Raw genomic sequence first — 14,694 nt, forward strand, 5'->3', positions numbered from 1 at the left:
TGGGCTCTAAAGTACACACCTTAAGAGTTACGAGAATATGTTCAGTAGAACAGATCTGTTTCACAGTGGCTCATAGTTCTTTAAGTATGCGTTTTCGAGCACAAGTTTACTGGACATTATTTATTGTTTTGGTGTACGAAAACTGGCTCCAAATTTTTAAAACGTCGTTCTGAAACACCCTGGAAAGTAGCTTTCAGTTTTTGAACAAGATCCTGAACGTGGGCTTTCTACGACAGTTTACTGTCTATCTGAACACCTAGAGATTTGGATTGTTCAGACTGACTAATCGTATGTCCATTCTCTGTAATCAGATTGTTAGTTTTAGTTAAATGTTGTGTTAGAAACTGTGAAACGTGAGTCTTACTCTGGGCCGTATTACTGTCTGGTACCAATCCCAAACAACCTACAGAGCACCAAAGCGACCAGTGTGGTCTGTAAGGTATTGATTAATAATTTGTTTGGCGATCTTATTTCCTGAAGAGTCCGCCTGCAGAGCTGAGTGCTAACGTGCTTGCTTACCATGGAGCGGGCTCGGGTTCGATTCCCAACCGGGTTGGAGATTTTCTCCGCTCGTGGGCTGGGTGTTGCGCTGTCCTCATCATCATGCCCCATCACCGAGGCGCAAGCTGCACAGTGTGGCGTCACCTGAAATAAGACGTGCAACCCGGCGGCGAACCTCCCCAGATGCGACCTCCCGGTCATCAATGCCACCCAATCATTTCATCACTTAATCTGCTGAAGAAGCTGATAGACCAGTGAACAGCATATATAGGCCTTTTCCGTGGCACGATGGCAGCGCTCGGGATACCTGAGCACCGAATTGTTCCTATCCATCACGTTCCAGTTGTAGGTGTTTTGGAGTGATAATGAACTTCGCACTCGGGACCATGTGTCCGCAAGCAATTTACTTATGTGAGGGTATCAGCTCTTTGCCCTCCTGAGAGGTGCTAGTGTCCGGAATCGGCAGCAGTGCCCTTCCAGCTCGTGAAGTCACTACACGAGGCGCCGTTCTGGTCCGGCACCGCATGGCGCCGCACTGACACGGAAAAGCCATCGGCCGCCCCGCCGGGATCGTCGTGGCCGCCTGCCGCCCCCGACAGACGCCCCCAACTGCCACCCCCGCTCACTCCTCGACACGACGCCCGCGCCCCCACTCTCTCCCACATGCTGTCCCGGCCTCGTCAGCTGCCAGTCTTCCGCACAGGGCTGGATCCATCGACTTTACCACCTTGATGCCCGGCGAAAAGGAGCAATGTGATTAGGACGAAACTTGCTCGACTGGAAGAGAAGTGGTGGTTCGTGCACGCCTAGATATCGAATTGCAGCAGAATACGGGTCAGATTTGTTTTATTTATTTTTTAATGCTTATAGACAACTCGGTGTACCTTATTGATCGGCTTCGTCATTGTACAGCGTAAAACTTCCAAAATACGGCAGTAATCAAACCCTTATAAAACTCACATTTCATTGACATGAACACTGAGGTGACAAAAGTCATGAGATAGTGAAAGTATCACATAAGCAAGGTATAAAAGGGTAGTGAATTGGCGGAACTGTCAGTTGTACTCAGGTGATTCATGTAAAAAGGTTTCCAGTGTGATTGTGGCAGCTCGGCCGGAATTAATGTATTTGAACGCGGACTGGTTGTAGGAGCTAGACGCATAGGACTTTCCATTTCGTAAATCATTAGGAAATTCAATATTACGAGACCCACAGCGTAGAGAGTATGCCGAGAATACCAGATTTTAGTAGTCACCTCTCACCACGGACGTCGCAGTGGTCGAGGGCGTTCACTTAACGACCGAGAACAGCGGTGTTTTCGTAGATTCGTCAGTGCTAACAGACAAGCACCTCTGCTTGTATGAACGCAGAAAGAAATGTGAAGTGTACGATGAACTTATCCGTTACGTCAGTACAGCGAAATTTGGCTTTTACGGGTCATGCTAGCATCACATCGCCGGCAGCACATCTCCTGGGCTCGTGACAATATCAGTTGGATCCTAGAAGACTGGAAAACCTTAGCCTGTTTCAGATAAGTCCCTGATGACAAGAGCTGATGGTAAAGTGTGGCTCAGACCCCATCAAGCCATGGACACAAGTTGTTAGCAAAGCACTGTGTCAGCTGGTAGTGGCTCCATAATGATGTGGGCTGTGTTCAAATGGAGCAGACTAGGTCCTCTGCTCCAACTGAACCAATCATTGTCTGCAAATGGCTATATTCGGCTACTTAGAGACCATTTGCAGCCGTTCAATGACTTCATGTTCCCAAACAGCGACGGAATTTTTGTGGGTGACAGTTGGCAATTTCACCAGGGCACGATTGTTGGCGATTGGTTTGAAGAACATTCTGGACCTTTCGAGCGAATGCTTTGGGCACTCATAAAGCGCGACGTGAATCCCATCGAACATTTATGGGGCATAATGTAGAGGTTATTTCGTGCACAAAATCCTGCACTGGCAACACTTTCGCAGTTACGAACGATATAGAGACAGCATGGCTCATTAGTTCTGCAGGGAATGTTGAGTCTATGCCAAGACTGGTTGCTGCACTACACCGGTCAGGAGGTGGTCCGACGCGATATTAGGAGGTATTTATAACATTTATCACCTCACTGTAAGGCGCATTAAAAAAAAGAAAGCATAACAGGACGTAAAATGAAAACCGCTGAAAGAATCTTAATATCATTGCCTGCAGAAGAAGGCGAGCTGCCTGCAAGAGCTTTGAGTCCCAAAATTCGCTGCTAGAGGGACATGGGCACACACCCACGTGACGTCAGAGAGAACACGCACACGCTTCGTCTGTTCACTGCACTCTATAGTGCTGAACGTCGTGAAATGGAGGCTTCAAAGGGAGTACAAAAGGATGTAGAGCGTTTTCTGACAGCGGAAGGAGTTCAGGTAACAGAAATTCTTTGAAGAATGGCACAAGTGTGCGGAGAGCACTGCATGTCCTTTGCAACGGTCAAGGTGTGGTATAAGAGTGTCAGGGAAGGGCGAAGTCGTTGGTTAGTGGTGCATTGTCTGCAACAACCACCCAACTTACCGATCCCATTTCCTGCTGATGTATGCCCTCAGTGCTCATGACTGGCGAGTCACAGTAGCAAGTACTGTCGCAGAGGTCGGATGGTGCCTTCGAAATGTTCACACCATCATTAAGAACAAATGAAAATTTCGCAAAGTGTGTCCGCCAATGTGTGCCTCACAGGTTTCAACCAGCACAGGAAATGTGTCCAATGGGACTCTCGTGAGCATCTGCAGCGCTATACCAATCCTCCCCTGTCTGTCCACATCCTCCTCTCCCTTGTTCTTTGTCTGTCTCCTCCTGCCCCCCTGTCCCCACACATCCTTGTCCCCACCTCACTGTATTGATCTCCTGCTATCGAGCTCCTCCTACCCCTCTATCTGGCATTTGCCCACTCTCTCTATCCATACCCTACAGCACTTCCTCCCTGTCTATAGACTCATGTCCCCTTCCCTCCCTATTCATCCTTTCCTGCCACACTCCTCTGTCTGTTCATCATCTCCTCTATCCATCTCAACCTTCCCCCAGCCATACCCACCTGCATGTGTAGCCCCTGGACAACAGGACGACACAGCATGGAGATCTTACTGGCACAACATACATTTCATAGAGGGCAGACTACACATGCAGGTCTTGAAAACAGCCTTCTTACCCTGATGCGTAGGATGCCCTGCAAAGCACACTGATAAGCCAGGCCTGTGCACCGTAACACAATACACCTGCCATACTGGACAGGCTACAGTCAAAATCCATTTTTTGCCACTGACATGTAGGCTGCCCTGCAAAGCAGTTCTAAAAGGCACGCCAATGCTGTTGCCACACAACATGCCTGTCATGAAGGGCAGTCCAAACAGCTGGGGCTAAAAAACCACACATTTGCCCATATTTCAGCTACTGTTGGAGCTAGGAGCTTATGAACCCCAGAGTTGCAGTATGCAATGAGGGTTGGAACTTCAATGGTGGCAACTAATTATTTACAGCTCGTACAAAATAGATACATGTTTCAAAGTTAGTCGTAGGTTGTGTTCCAAAAATGAACAGCATAGAGACAGAAGTGATGACACTTTCAGCAGGACCTGACCATCATTTTGCAGGACAATGCTCAAGCACGTACAGTGCAAGCTGTTACTGATTTGTTTGACTGATGAAGCTGCCAAGTGCTATGCCACCTGCTGCACTCCCCTGACGCAAGCCCTAGTAAGTTCAACTCGATTTCTAAACTGAAGGAAAGACTTCACGGCATTCGCTTTAGAACTGCTACAAATTCGTCGGCCAATAGACCGCGCCGCGCAAACTGTCAACACAACTGGCACTCCGAAGATTATCCTACGACTTCCACATCGCTGGCAACGGGTTATACACAATGCTGGTGACTACTTTGAAGGTCAGTAAAACTTTGAAACACGTATATATTTTGTACAAGCTGTAAATAAATAGTTGCCAGTATTAAAGTTCCAACCCTCATATATAACACAAAACACACATTCCATTTTTTTTTCTTCACAAACGTGGGTTGTGTTTGCTGTGCCCCTTAGACCACAGTTCTGCACTTCCACCACATTCACATAATTCTGATGGGCATTGCATTTCTTGGAATGTGAAACTGCGTGGCAGTTTGGGTATTTGCAGCAGTGAAAATGAAACAATGTTTCTCCAAAATTACTAAGAAAAGGAATTTTTACCACTTATTGCTGTGCTCCCGACACTCAGTTTAAAAATTCATTGTCTTTACCTAAGTTCGAAATTAATATTTTAGTAGGAAATAATGAAACGTATGTAACTAGACTGATAAAACTGTTATAAAACTTTTTTGTGTTTAAGCATCTTTGTGCAGTCATCAGTGGGCCTCTTTAGTCATTTGTTATTTTGTAGAGTATCAGGCTCTCTAACACCTTCTTCACGTTATTGTACAGAATGCCATAGTTATTTTCGTATCACCTGTTCTCGTTTTCAAGCTCATCTGAACTTCCCAGAGCACAATATTCATACTACTGTTATTGTGTGAAAACATTATGTTCACGTTGCTGCTGTTTTGTAAAGTTCAGAAAGGTAATTTGCGGATGTAGTTCTTCAAACAACAAAAAATGGTTCAAATGGCTCTGAGCACAATGGGACTCAACTGCTGAGGTCATTAGTCCCCTAGAACTTAGAACTAGTTAAACCTAACTAACCTAAGGACATCACAAACATCCATGCCCGAGGCAGGATTCGAACCTGCGACCGTAGCGGTCTTGCGGTTCCAGACTGCAGCGCCTTTAACCGCACGGCCACTTCGGCCGGCTTCAAACAACAGGTGAGCATGCGAATGAGGACAGGTGCTACAACAGAAGGCCTGGTCAACTGTACAATAATGTGAAGGAGGTCCTGGAAAATGAGAAGTGAATAAAAGTACCCACTGATGATGGCAACAAAGGTGCTGAAACATATTTGGGCACTAAAAAGAAAAGTTGTTTTTATAATGAGGAGACCTGAATTCCTACAATTATATGAAATTGCACTATGTTCTTTTGTATACATGATGAGGAATCCTGTTCTATTATGCACATGCAACATATAAACATGGTTGTCCTCTTGATGTGAATAAATGTGCATTGACGGAATTCATAACGCGTTCTTACGTCAGAATGGGCCAGCAGCCGAAATCACAGTAGGTGATAGTAAAAAAATTTAATAGTAAGAAATAAAAGGAAACGTTGTCATTTTTATAATGCTAAAATACTGTGGGCCAAGTAATCAAAAAATGGTCTAACTAAATTCACGTTTTTCGTCGTTTGCCTGCCTATAATGAAATAACAAGATCGATATTCTTCCCTATCAGTTCTACCTCGTATTCTGCTTGCACTAAAGTAGTCGACGGTACGTTATCTTCCTTCACTTTTTACAGGTGGTGATTTTATATGACCCGTCAAATCTAAGCCACATGATTTCTCGTCATCTTCGACTTACGTAATGGTACATTAAATATGAATACATCTGTGTTAACGGTAGGCATGTGAAGTAATGGTTGCCTCACATGTACAGCAGCAAACAAAAACTAGTAACGTTCGACGCATTTTCAACGGGAATGTATTTTGAGAGGCAATTTCTCTTGTATGCGATGCAGCTGGCAAGTGGAGTGCTATTTGTCATACAGACTCAGTGCATTAGGTTAAGTGCTTTCCTTTGAAGATTTACCTTCGCCCCTATTTTTGCAACATACGGAGGTGGTATTTGCTGGAAAATGTAGTCGTTAGCTCCGTCCGTTTCTTCTCTTTCCAAAACGTAAGAAAAATACAGTTCGGTTAACTTTACCTTTAGTCTCTAGAACAGTGTGCCTTAGAATACGGCATCACAAAACCCGAGACATTACTCGAACATCCTCGGTGTTTATCAGTTAAGCAATAACATCTAACTTCAGTGTTTTTCTGTTTGTTGCAGGAACATCGTCTACAATATCAGCCTTCGAGACCTCACAGAATTCACCGAGCAGGTGAGTACTCACTGGTTTCACAAGACATTCTGTCCGAGAGGCCTTTTATACTTCGGAAAATCTGTTTATTACGGTACCGGACCTCAAGTCGGTAAAAACGAAACCCGTATATGATCACTTTATTGTTGCTCCGTTAAGACTCCTTTTTCCCAGGAAAGGGTAGAGCCATCAAATTGAAATTTATGGCAAATACTAAGGTATAAGGTCCCTTGGCGGTGTAAAAAGTTTAAAATTTTAAGTCAATCCAATCAAAAGATACAGCCATTTATGTTACGTAATTTCCTGCCCACAAACTCGCCCATCAAAACTTATAGAACTATCCATATCCATAATGAACTTTTCACAGAACGAGAGTTCTATTCGCACTCATCCGATTTTTGTTACATCTTTTGGTGGTCGGGTAACGTCGTCTACTGGATGTTTAATTGAGGATGTAATGCGTCAATTGGGAATTTAGGATCGCTTTGCGCCGTTAGCTGGATGTTTACAACGTGTGGAACTTGACCGCGTCATTAATATCCATCCGCGTCGAGTAGAGACAGCTTGAACGCGCGAGGTATTACGCTCGTGGGGAAACGCCGATAAATAGGCTTGTACAGTGTAAGCTGACGTAAATACGCAGTCAGTACAGACGCAACAGGAAACGTTAACTAACTCGTGACAAGTGGGTAACATTCGATTTGTTATTTTGCGGCATTTCAATAGTATCTCACCAGGCCAATGATGTAGATCATGAGAAAATTTCTCTTATTCAGACTGTTTTAGATAACCTAGTTCCTCCTATTTCTGGCAATTAATCTCCAGTCAACAGTTTATTCAAAACAGAGTTATAAATTAAAAGATTAGTTTTTGTCAGGAGGTAATTGATAATGCGAAGTGTATGGAACGCGTCACAGAATTCTGAAAACGTCCAGTGCTGAAATATTTCTGTATTTATAGCTAACAGAGAAAACAGGTGGGAAAGGAAAACTGTATGAAAAAATTTTAGAGCGGGACTACAAGAGTTTTATAGTGACCCACAGATATTGCACGAGCCACCACAACCAGGTGTCTGTATAACTTACACATGTTATTGGGACGATCTCTGTTTATATATATTGTGAAAGCGAAGATCGTTGGAGTTTTGAAGGTCTTTATTCCAATTTGTAGTTTCAACACAACCGTGCTGTCATCTTCATATTGGCATTACACTTTGCGTATACGTTCACATACATGTGTCGTCGACATTTTGAGCACAGAGTTTAAATACATTAAAAAACTCCACATGATTTGTCATTTATAAAACAGAATGCTCCCAGATGGGTCACAAATGAATAAAAGGTAAAAGTACAACATCTAAAGCACCAAAACTACATGCCATGTCGACGACCTCACGTTTTCTATACGCAAATTGTAACGCAAGTCTGAAAATACAGCACTATTCTGCCGAAACTAATAATTGGAGTAAAGGCCTTAAAATCAAGCGATCTTGGCTTTCAGTGCTGTCTGTGTTGAAGAGCTCATCCGCCCATGAAATGACACTGTTACACACTGCATTTGTTTTCACCTGGTGATTGTAACCGTCATCACGTTCCGATATAGTTGAGCGGAGGATGAATTTCAGCAGAAAAACTCTATCGTTTCGTAAAGGATTCTTGTCACTTCTGTAAAGATGTCCGTAACTTCCTGTTAAATTTAGTTCACGGCGGACGGTTTGTATGAAAGAAACTTGCGAGTTCGTACTTGAGGTGCTTTTTCTGGATTCGGAGAGTGTTAAAACTGGAGTATATGACGATTTAATGTACTGCTGTTGCAACTTAACGTAATGTTCCATATACTTACGACAGTTAGGAGAAAAATGCACAGCTCGTTAATGGCAAAGTGTGATTTTATAGATGAAAAACGCACTTTTTTTCATGAAATCTCCTTTTGAGCCATTGCACTGTGTCCAACTATTTTTCAATGAGTAGATTCGATTTTTGAATTAACATCTTGCGAGACCTGAAAAAAAAATTACGATTGCCACAACGTGTTCAAATAATGTAAAATATTTTCCAGACTCAAACATTGTACACCTGGTGTGCTTAGATCCGGTGAACATAGTAGCTGGCTTCCTATCGCGAAAGGATATTTTGTAGTAGTATTTTGATTGTTTGGTATGAAATACTGTATAATTTTTGTACGTTGCTGTTTTATTTTCTTAAGAGGTAATCAAAAAATCATAGGATGCTCTAGCCGCAAACATTCCACAGGTGAAATCGACACAGGTGGGCCGGCCAGAGTGGCCGAGCGGTTAAAGGCGCTACAATCTGGAACCGCACGACCGCTACGGCCGCAGGTTCGAATCCTGCCTCGGGCATGGATGTGTGTGATGTCCTTAGGTTAGTTAGGTTTAAGTAGTTCTAAGTTCTAGGGGATTTATGACCGCAGCAGTTGAGTCCCATAGTGCTCACAGCCATTTGAACCATTTTTTTGACACAGGTGAAACAAATCAAGACGACTCTTTTTAAAACGTTAAGACTTCTGAGGAATACTTTTGATGAACTTTCGACAGTTGCGGTTATCACCATCCACAAAACTTTTTTATAGGTAATTGTTAATGCAAACAATACTGTACTCTTTCTCATGGTACGTCTTCGGCTCAGCTATGTCATAAGCCTTTAATCGCCTGCCGTCGAATATCAAATTACTTTCTCGATGTTTGGGTGTATAGTTGCAAGTTTGGGACGTCCTTCACGAGTGTTATTTTGACCAGAAGCACGCCCATGTCTGGTTTCAGCCACCCATTTCTCAACCGTCGATAACTAAAGAGCACACTGCTTATGAACTGTCTTTAACTTTGAATGAATTGAGCTGGGTGTAAACCGTCCAAAACAAATAAAATTATAATGGTATGATTTCCAGTCCACCCAACTGAAGCTGCAATACAACTACTTTGAAATGCTGTGCAAAAGAAACAGTTCTTGATATCTAGTAGCTATTATACTAACCTTACTTACCAACATTTACTAAAGCAACGGAAAGAGCGTTAATATCAACGCCATCTTTATGGCAGCATTGTCAATGCTGTATATTTTTATGACAACAGTGTCAAAAACTGCCTTAAACCTTTAGGTGAATGTTACCTCTACTGCATCGTAATACAATAAACGAGTAGTATGATACATGTGCTCCCTTTCCCGTGATGTGATTTCGCAACAATACGTCCTAATAAAGCTGAATTTTTTGAGTGCTATCAAGTGTTTCTAGATTATATAAAAAGTGTATGTCTTTCTTATTACTTCTAAATCATCTGAAAATCTTAAAAAATTAAAAGCTTTTAAAATTTCATTAGATCAAGTTGCTTCTTTTGTTATCTGTACTCTGTAGTCCATTTACACAGTTTGTAGCACTACTATTACTTCCCTACTCGCTAGGTTACAAACCAATGGCTGGACGAAATAAGTAATGGTAGTGGAACAAACAGAGGCAAGAACAGCTATGAATCTGATGCTGAAGCAAACGTTCTCATCCAGGTCGTAACTGGTAAGAGGCAATACAATGAGTGCTTTGTGTACTATACCCTGTATTTAGGTCATTTTAGCACCATTAGAGTGGAAAAAACAAGGGGTAGTTATCGTTAAGAACCGGTACGTATGGACTTCTCCCTTGCGGAGTTCATTGCGCATGTCGCTTCTATTCACGTAAAAGATGAAAAACAAATAATATAGCAACCAAATTTCCCGTAAAACCAGATGTTTCTGCCTACCTTGATCCCTCTCAATATTCTCCCCTTGTCCCTCCCCCCGCTCTCTCTCCCTCTCTGTCTCTCCCCCTCTCCCCCTCCCCCCTCCCCCCTCTCTCCCTCCCCGACCCATCTCCCGCCATTCCGACTGCTGCTTCACCCGAAGCAAATATCAAACTATGTGGGGCAATATTCCTGAGCGGCGGAGCATATTGCATTGCAGCTAAACACGTCGATCCGCTGCCAGCCCTCTCCTACAGCCGAAAACAAACATTTGTTCCATGTGCTTTAAGGAAACCAAAGGCCTCTGCGGTTTCGGCTATCGTTCTCTCTCTGTGTACTTCACAAAACAAGTGGTCTCTAAGCCGTATTGGAAGGCTGGGAGAATCGAGGGCTTACGTGTTCGCTCGTCCGTGGCTTTGTCCACAAATGCTGTGTCCGGCTCAGAAACGTATTGGCCCTTAAAATACATCGATTATCGTTCTAGAAAGATACCTTACAAACCTAGCGTTCAGTTGTCCAGAATAATACATAGCGGCCAACACTGAACTGGTCACAGATATATACTTTTCCTGACAATATATACTGCACTGGAGGAAGTTAATAATAGCAAGTGGAAGAGTGTTAATGAGACTGTTGCTGCTTAGAAAGAGGCAGGCTGCTACTTACTGATTATCCGCTTCCTTCAAGATAGTAGTAACCTGACTACAGCTGACTGGAAAGTGTCAAATGAACTGGTAATTAAATATCTAAAGAATCTCGCAAACATTGTGCAACAACAGTTCAAAAATTATATACTGTCAGTACAACGCTACGTCAGAAAGTATTATACCTGTTCTGAGCAGTAGTAGCTTTGATTCAAAAACATAAGAATTAAATTGTAAATTTAATTCAGCCGAAATCATTGGCGCGTTACTTACAATGTATATAGCGCCGTTATTCGTGTTTAATGGATTGAACATCTATTGGAAATGAGTGGCAAAATATGTAAGACCTTCATTCGCATATCACTGGAATCGCCAGTACAAAAAAAATGGTTCAAATGGCTCTGAGCACTATGGGACTCAACTGCTGAGGTCATTAGTCCCCTAGAACTTAGAACTAGTTAAACCTAACTAACCTAAGGACATCACACACATCCATGCCCGAGGCAGGATTCGAACCTGCGACCGTAGCGGTCTCGCGGTTCCAGACTGCAGCGCCAGAACCGCGCGGCCACTTCGGCCGGCTCGCCAGTACAGACAAGTAAAACTGAATTTATACAACCACTGGTGGCGTCAGTTCTTCCGTTAATCTACATAAAGCAATGATATTCATAGAGCACACCACACAACACCCTACTGTGACAGGCCTCGGCAGTACATATGACATATATCTTCTTAGAATCTGAATAATTTTTGTTGTTTTTTGTTTCTTTCGATTTCTAATGTATTTTTAACGTAATATCACTTCCATTGTAACTGCTGAAAACAATAACTGCTGTTTGTAATGTGGAATATGTTTTGTAATCCACATTAAAACTGTAAAATGAACGACCTTTTACAAAATGTAAGGCGGTAGGTCTCTCAATGAGCAATAAATCAAATAAAATCATTACATATGACAGAAGTAGTTAAGGTAGACACAGGAACTTGTTATGGATTCCAAGACTAAAGACATTTAGTCAGAATGAAAGTGAGCTAGCAATCAGAAGGAAAACAATAATATGGGAGACTCAGGCTTGCGTGTCTGGCACACTGAGCGCGGGTCATAGAAGTTCGTGGTCCTCAAACTGTGACAGTAAAAGTACCAATGAGGAATTCATATCCGGGTCGTTTTTGTTTTAGCCTGTAGCGCTGTCTGTTGAAGCGTTACAACGCACGCTGTCTCTCTAGAGAATATTTTAATACTGAGCCGAGGGATAGCAACAGAGCGAGACTAAAGGTCATGCCAGAGCGTGAGAACTGTGCAGGGGAAGGAAGACCTCACTCGGGGCCCGCAAAACGCCGACTCGCTGCAACCAACTCGTAAATTATGCTCGCAGTGCGACAGAAGAATAGCGCTAATTCATCACGGTGTCATTCCGTGGCGCATTCGTCACAGCCGAAGCAGAACAGCGTTATTAATCGCAACCCGGTTCCTTAAAACTGCTGCGTGCGAACCCCCTTGCATGATGTAGTGCGCGGGTAGGCCCATCCATTACAGTTCAAGCCGAACGCCGCTTTCTCTTGCAGAGAGCTCTGAACCTGTCCCTATTTGGAGGCGGTTTCTGCTCCGTTACATATCCTAAGCGGGGGAAAACCGAGTCTTACGACTCATAATCCGCCATTACTTACGCTTGTAGGCCACGCCTCCAATAAAAACTTCTTTGGCACCAAAAGAGTGCAAGGAAATTTAAACGTACAGGGTGATTATAACCAAACTTTCGCTACTTGAGAGGGCTCCCACGAAAAACATGTGATCGTAGGGCACTGAAACTGTGTTGCAACATTTATAGGGACAGGCGAATGGGAAGTAACTAACAGACCGTTGAAAGAACCGCATTGTAACTTCCAAACGAGAGAATTCAAATGTGATTATATTGGTGATTACACAGTTTGGAAATATCGGACAATGATTCAGTTTTCTACATATGTACCGGGTGATCAAAAAGTCAATATAAATTTGTAAACTTAATAAACCACGGAATATTGTAGATAGAGTGGTAAAAATTGACACACATGCTTGGAATGGTTCAAATGGCTCTGAGCACTATGCGACTTAACTTCTGAGGTCATCAGTCGCCTAGGACTTAGAAATAATTAAACCTAACTAACCTAAGGACATCACACACATCCATGCCCGAGGCAGCATTCGAACCTGCGACCGTAGCGGTCGCTCGGCTCCAGACTGTAGCGCCTAGAACCGCACGGCCACTCCGGCCGGCTGCTTGGAATGACATGGGGTTTTATTAGAACCAAAAAAAATACAAAGTTCACAAAATGTCCGACAGATGCGCGTCGTTTGGTGATGATCATGTGCTCAGCCGCCACTTTCGTCATGCTTGGCCTCCCAGGTCCCCAGATCTCAGTCCGTGCGATTATTGGCTTTGGGGTTACCTGAAGTCGCAAGTGTATCGTGATCGACCGACATCTCTAGGGATGCTGAAAGACAACATCCGACGCCAATGCCTCACCATAACTCCGGACATGCTCTACAGTGCTGTTCACAACATTATTCCTCGACTACAGCTGTTGTTGAGGAATGATGGTGGACATATTGAGCATTTCCTGTAAAGAACATCATCTTTGCCTTGTCTTACTTTGTTATGCTTATTATTGCTATTCTGATCAGATGAAGCGCTATCTGACGGACATTTTTGAACTTTTGTAATTTTTTTTTTGGTTCTAATAAAACCCCACGTCATTCCAAGCATGTGTGTCAATTTGTACCTCTCCATCTACATTATTCCGTGATTTATTCAGTTTTCAAATTTATACTGACTTTTTGATCACCCGGTACTACGGAATAACCAAGTGATGTCACGGTAAATATGAGCTGGAGCTGCATCGTGTATCAAAGCAACTGAGTTCAAGGCACCTCTCTCCCGTAAAGGAGAGATCACATGTTGGTGAAGCAGATGACAGTAAGGCATGCCGTTCACGCTGCATGTCCTTGGTCCTTGAGGTCCGAGTTCGTCAAAGAAAAATGGACAAATCATGAACGGTGTAAAAAAGACACTCCACACAGTGACTTGTTCATTATTCAAGGAAACTTCACGAACATTCTTTGGCGGTGATGATCCCAGAGTCCGACAATTCTGAGTGTTCATTGCCCCAGCGAGCGTAAAGTGTGCATCATCATTTCACAAAATGTTTCAGGGCTACTTGTCATCAACTTCAACCCTTACGAGAAGCATAAGAGCAAAGTCTACTCGAAAGCCACGTTGCAAATGGTGGTGAGTGCGGACACCTTTTCAAAGTTGTTCGCGGCACTTTTCGAACGGTGGACCATAGACGTTGAGCTGTCGTGACACGACTGGTTCACTGCTAGAAAATCGCCAACTGCGTCCAGCATTCTCAACACTAACTTCTTACAATTTGTGGCGCAAATGGCCGTCGACCTCTCCCAGGAGTGAACCGAATTATTGGCCGATCGTTCGGAACTGCATACATTTACATTATAGAATTAATCTGCAATTCACAATTAAGTGCCTGGCAGAGGGTTCATCTAACAACCTTCAACTATTTTTCTACCGTTTCACTCTCGAACTGCGCACGATAAAAACGAACACAAAAATGTTACCGAGCAACCTCTGATTTATCTTATTATATCGTGATTGTCGTGTCTCCCTACATAGGTGGGTACCAACAAAATTTTTCGCTCTCTCAGGAGAAAGTTGGTTACTGAAATTTCACGAGAACACCTGCCGCAACTTAAAACGACTTTATTTTAATGATTGCCACCCCTATGCACGTATTATATCAGTGGCAACACAAAACGAGAGTCCTTTCTTGCACTTTTCCGGTGTCCTGCGTCAAT

General features: G+C 43.3%; 1 protein-coding gene across 1 annotated transcript in view; it reads left to right on the forward strand.

The window, feature by feature from the left end:
• Window positions 1-14,694, forward strand: part of LOC126263280 (semaphorin-1A) — a 361,326-nt gene that overhangs the window by 86,735 nt on the left and 259,897 nt on the right. Inside the window, exon 3 of the mRNA XM_049960366.1 lies at window positions 6,440-6,491. Within this exon, the coding sequence (XP_049816323.1) occupies window positions 6,440-6,491 (52 nt within the window). The remainder of the gene's footprint in view (window positions 1-6,439; window positions 6,492-14,694) is intronic.

The sequence above is a fragment of the Schistocerca nitens genome, chromosome 6 (assembly GCF_023898315.1).
Source record: "Schistocerca nitens isolate TAMUIC-IGC-003100 chromosome 6, iqSchNite1.1, whole genome shotgun sequence".
In the NCBI taxonomy this organism is placed as follows: Eukaryota; Metazoa; Arthropoda; class Insecta; order Orthoptera; family Acrididae; genus Schistocerca; species Schistocerca nitens.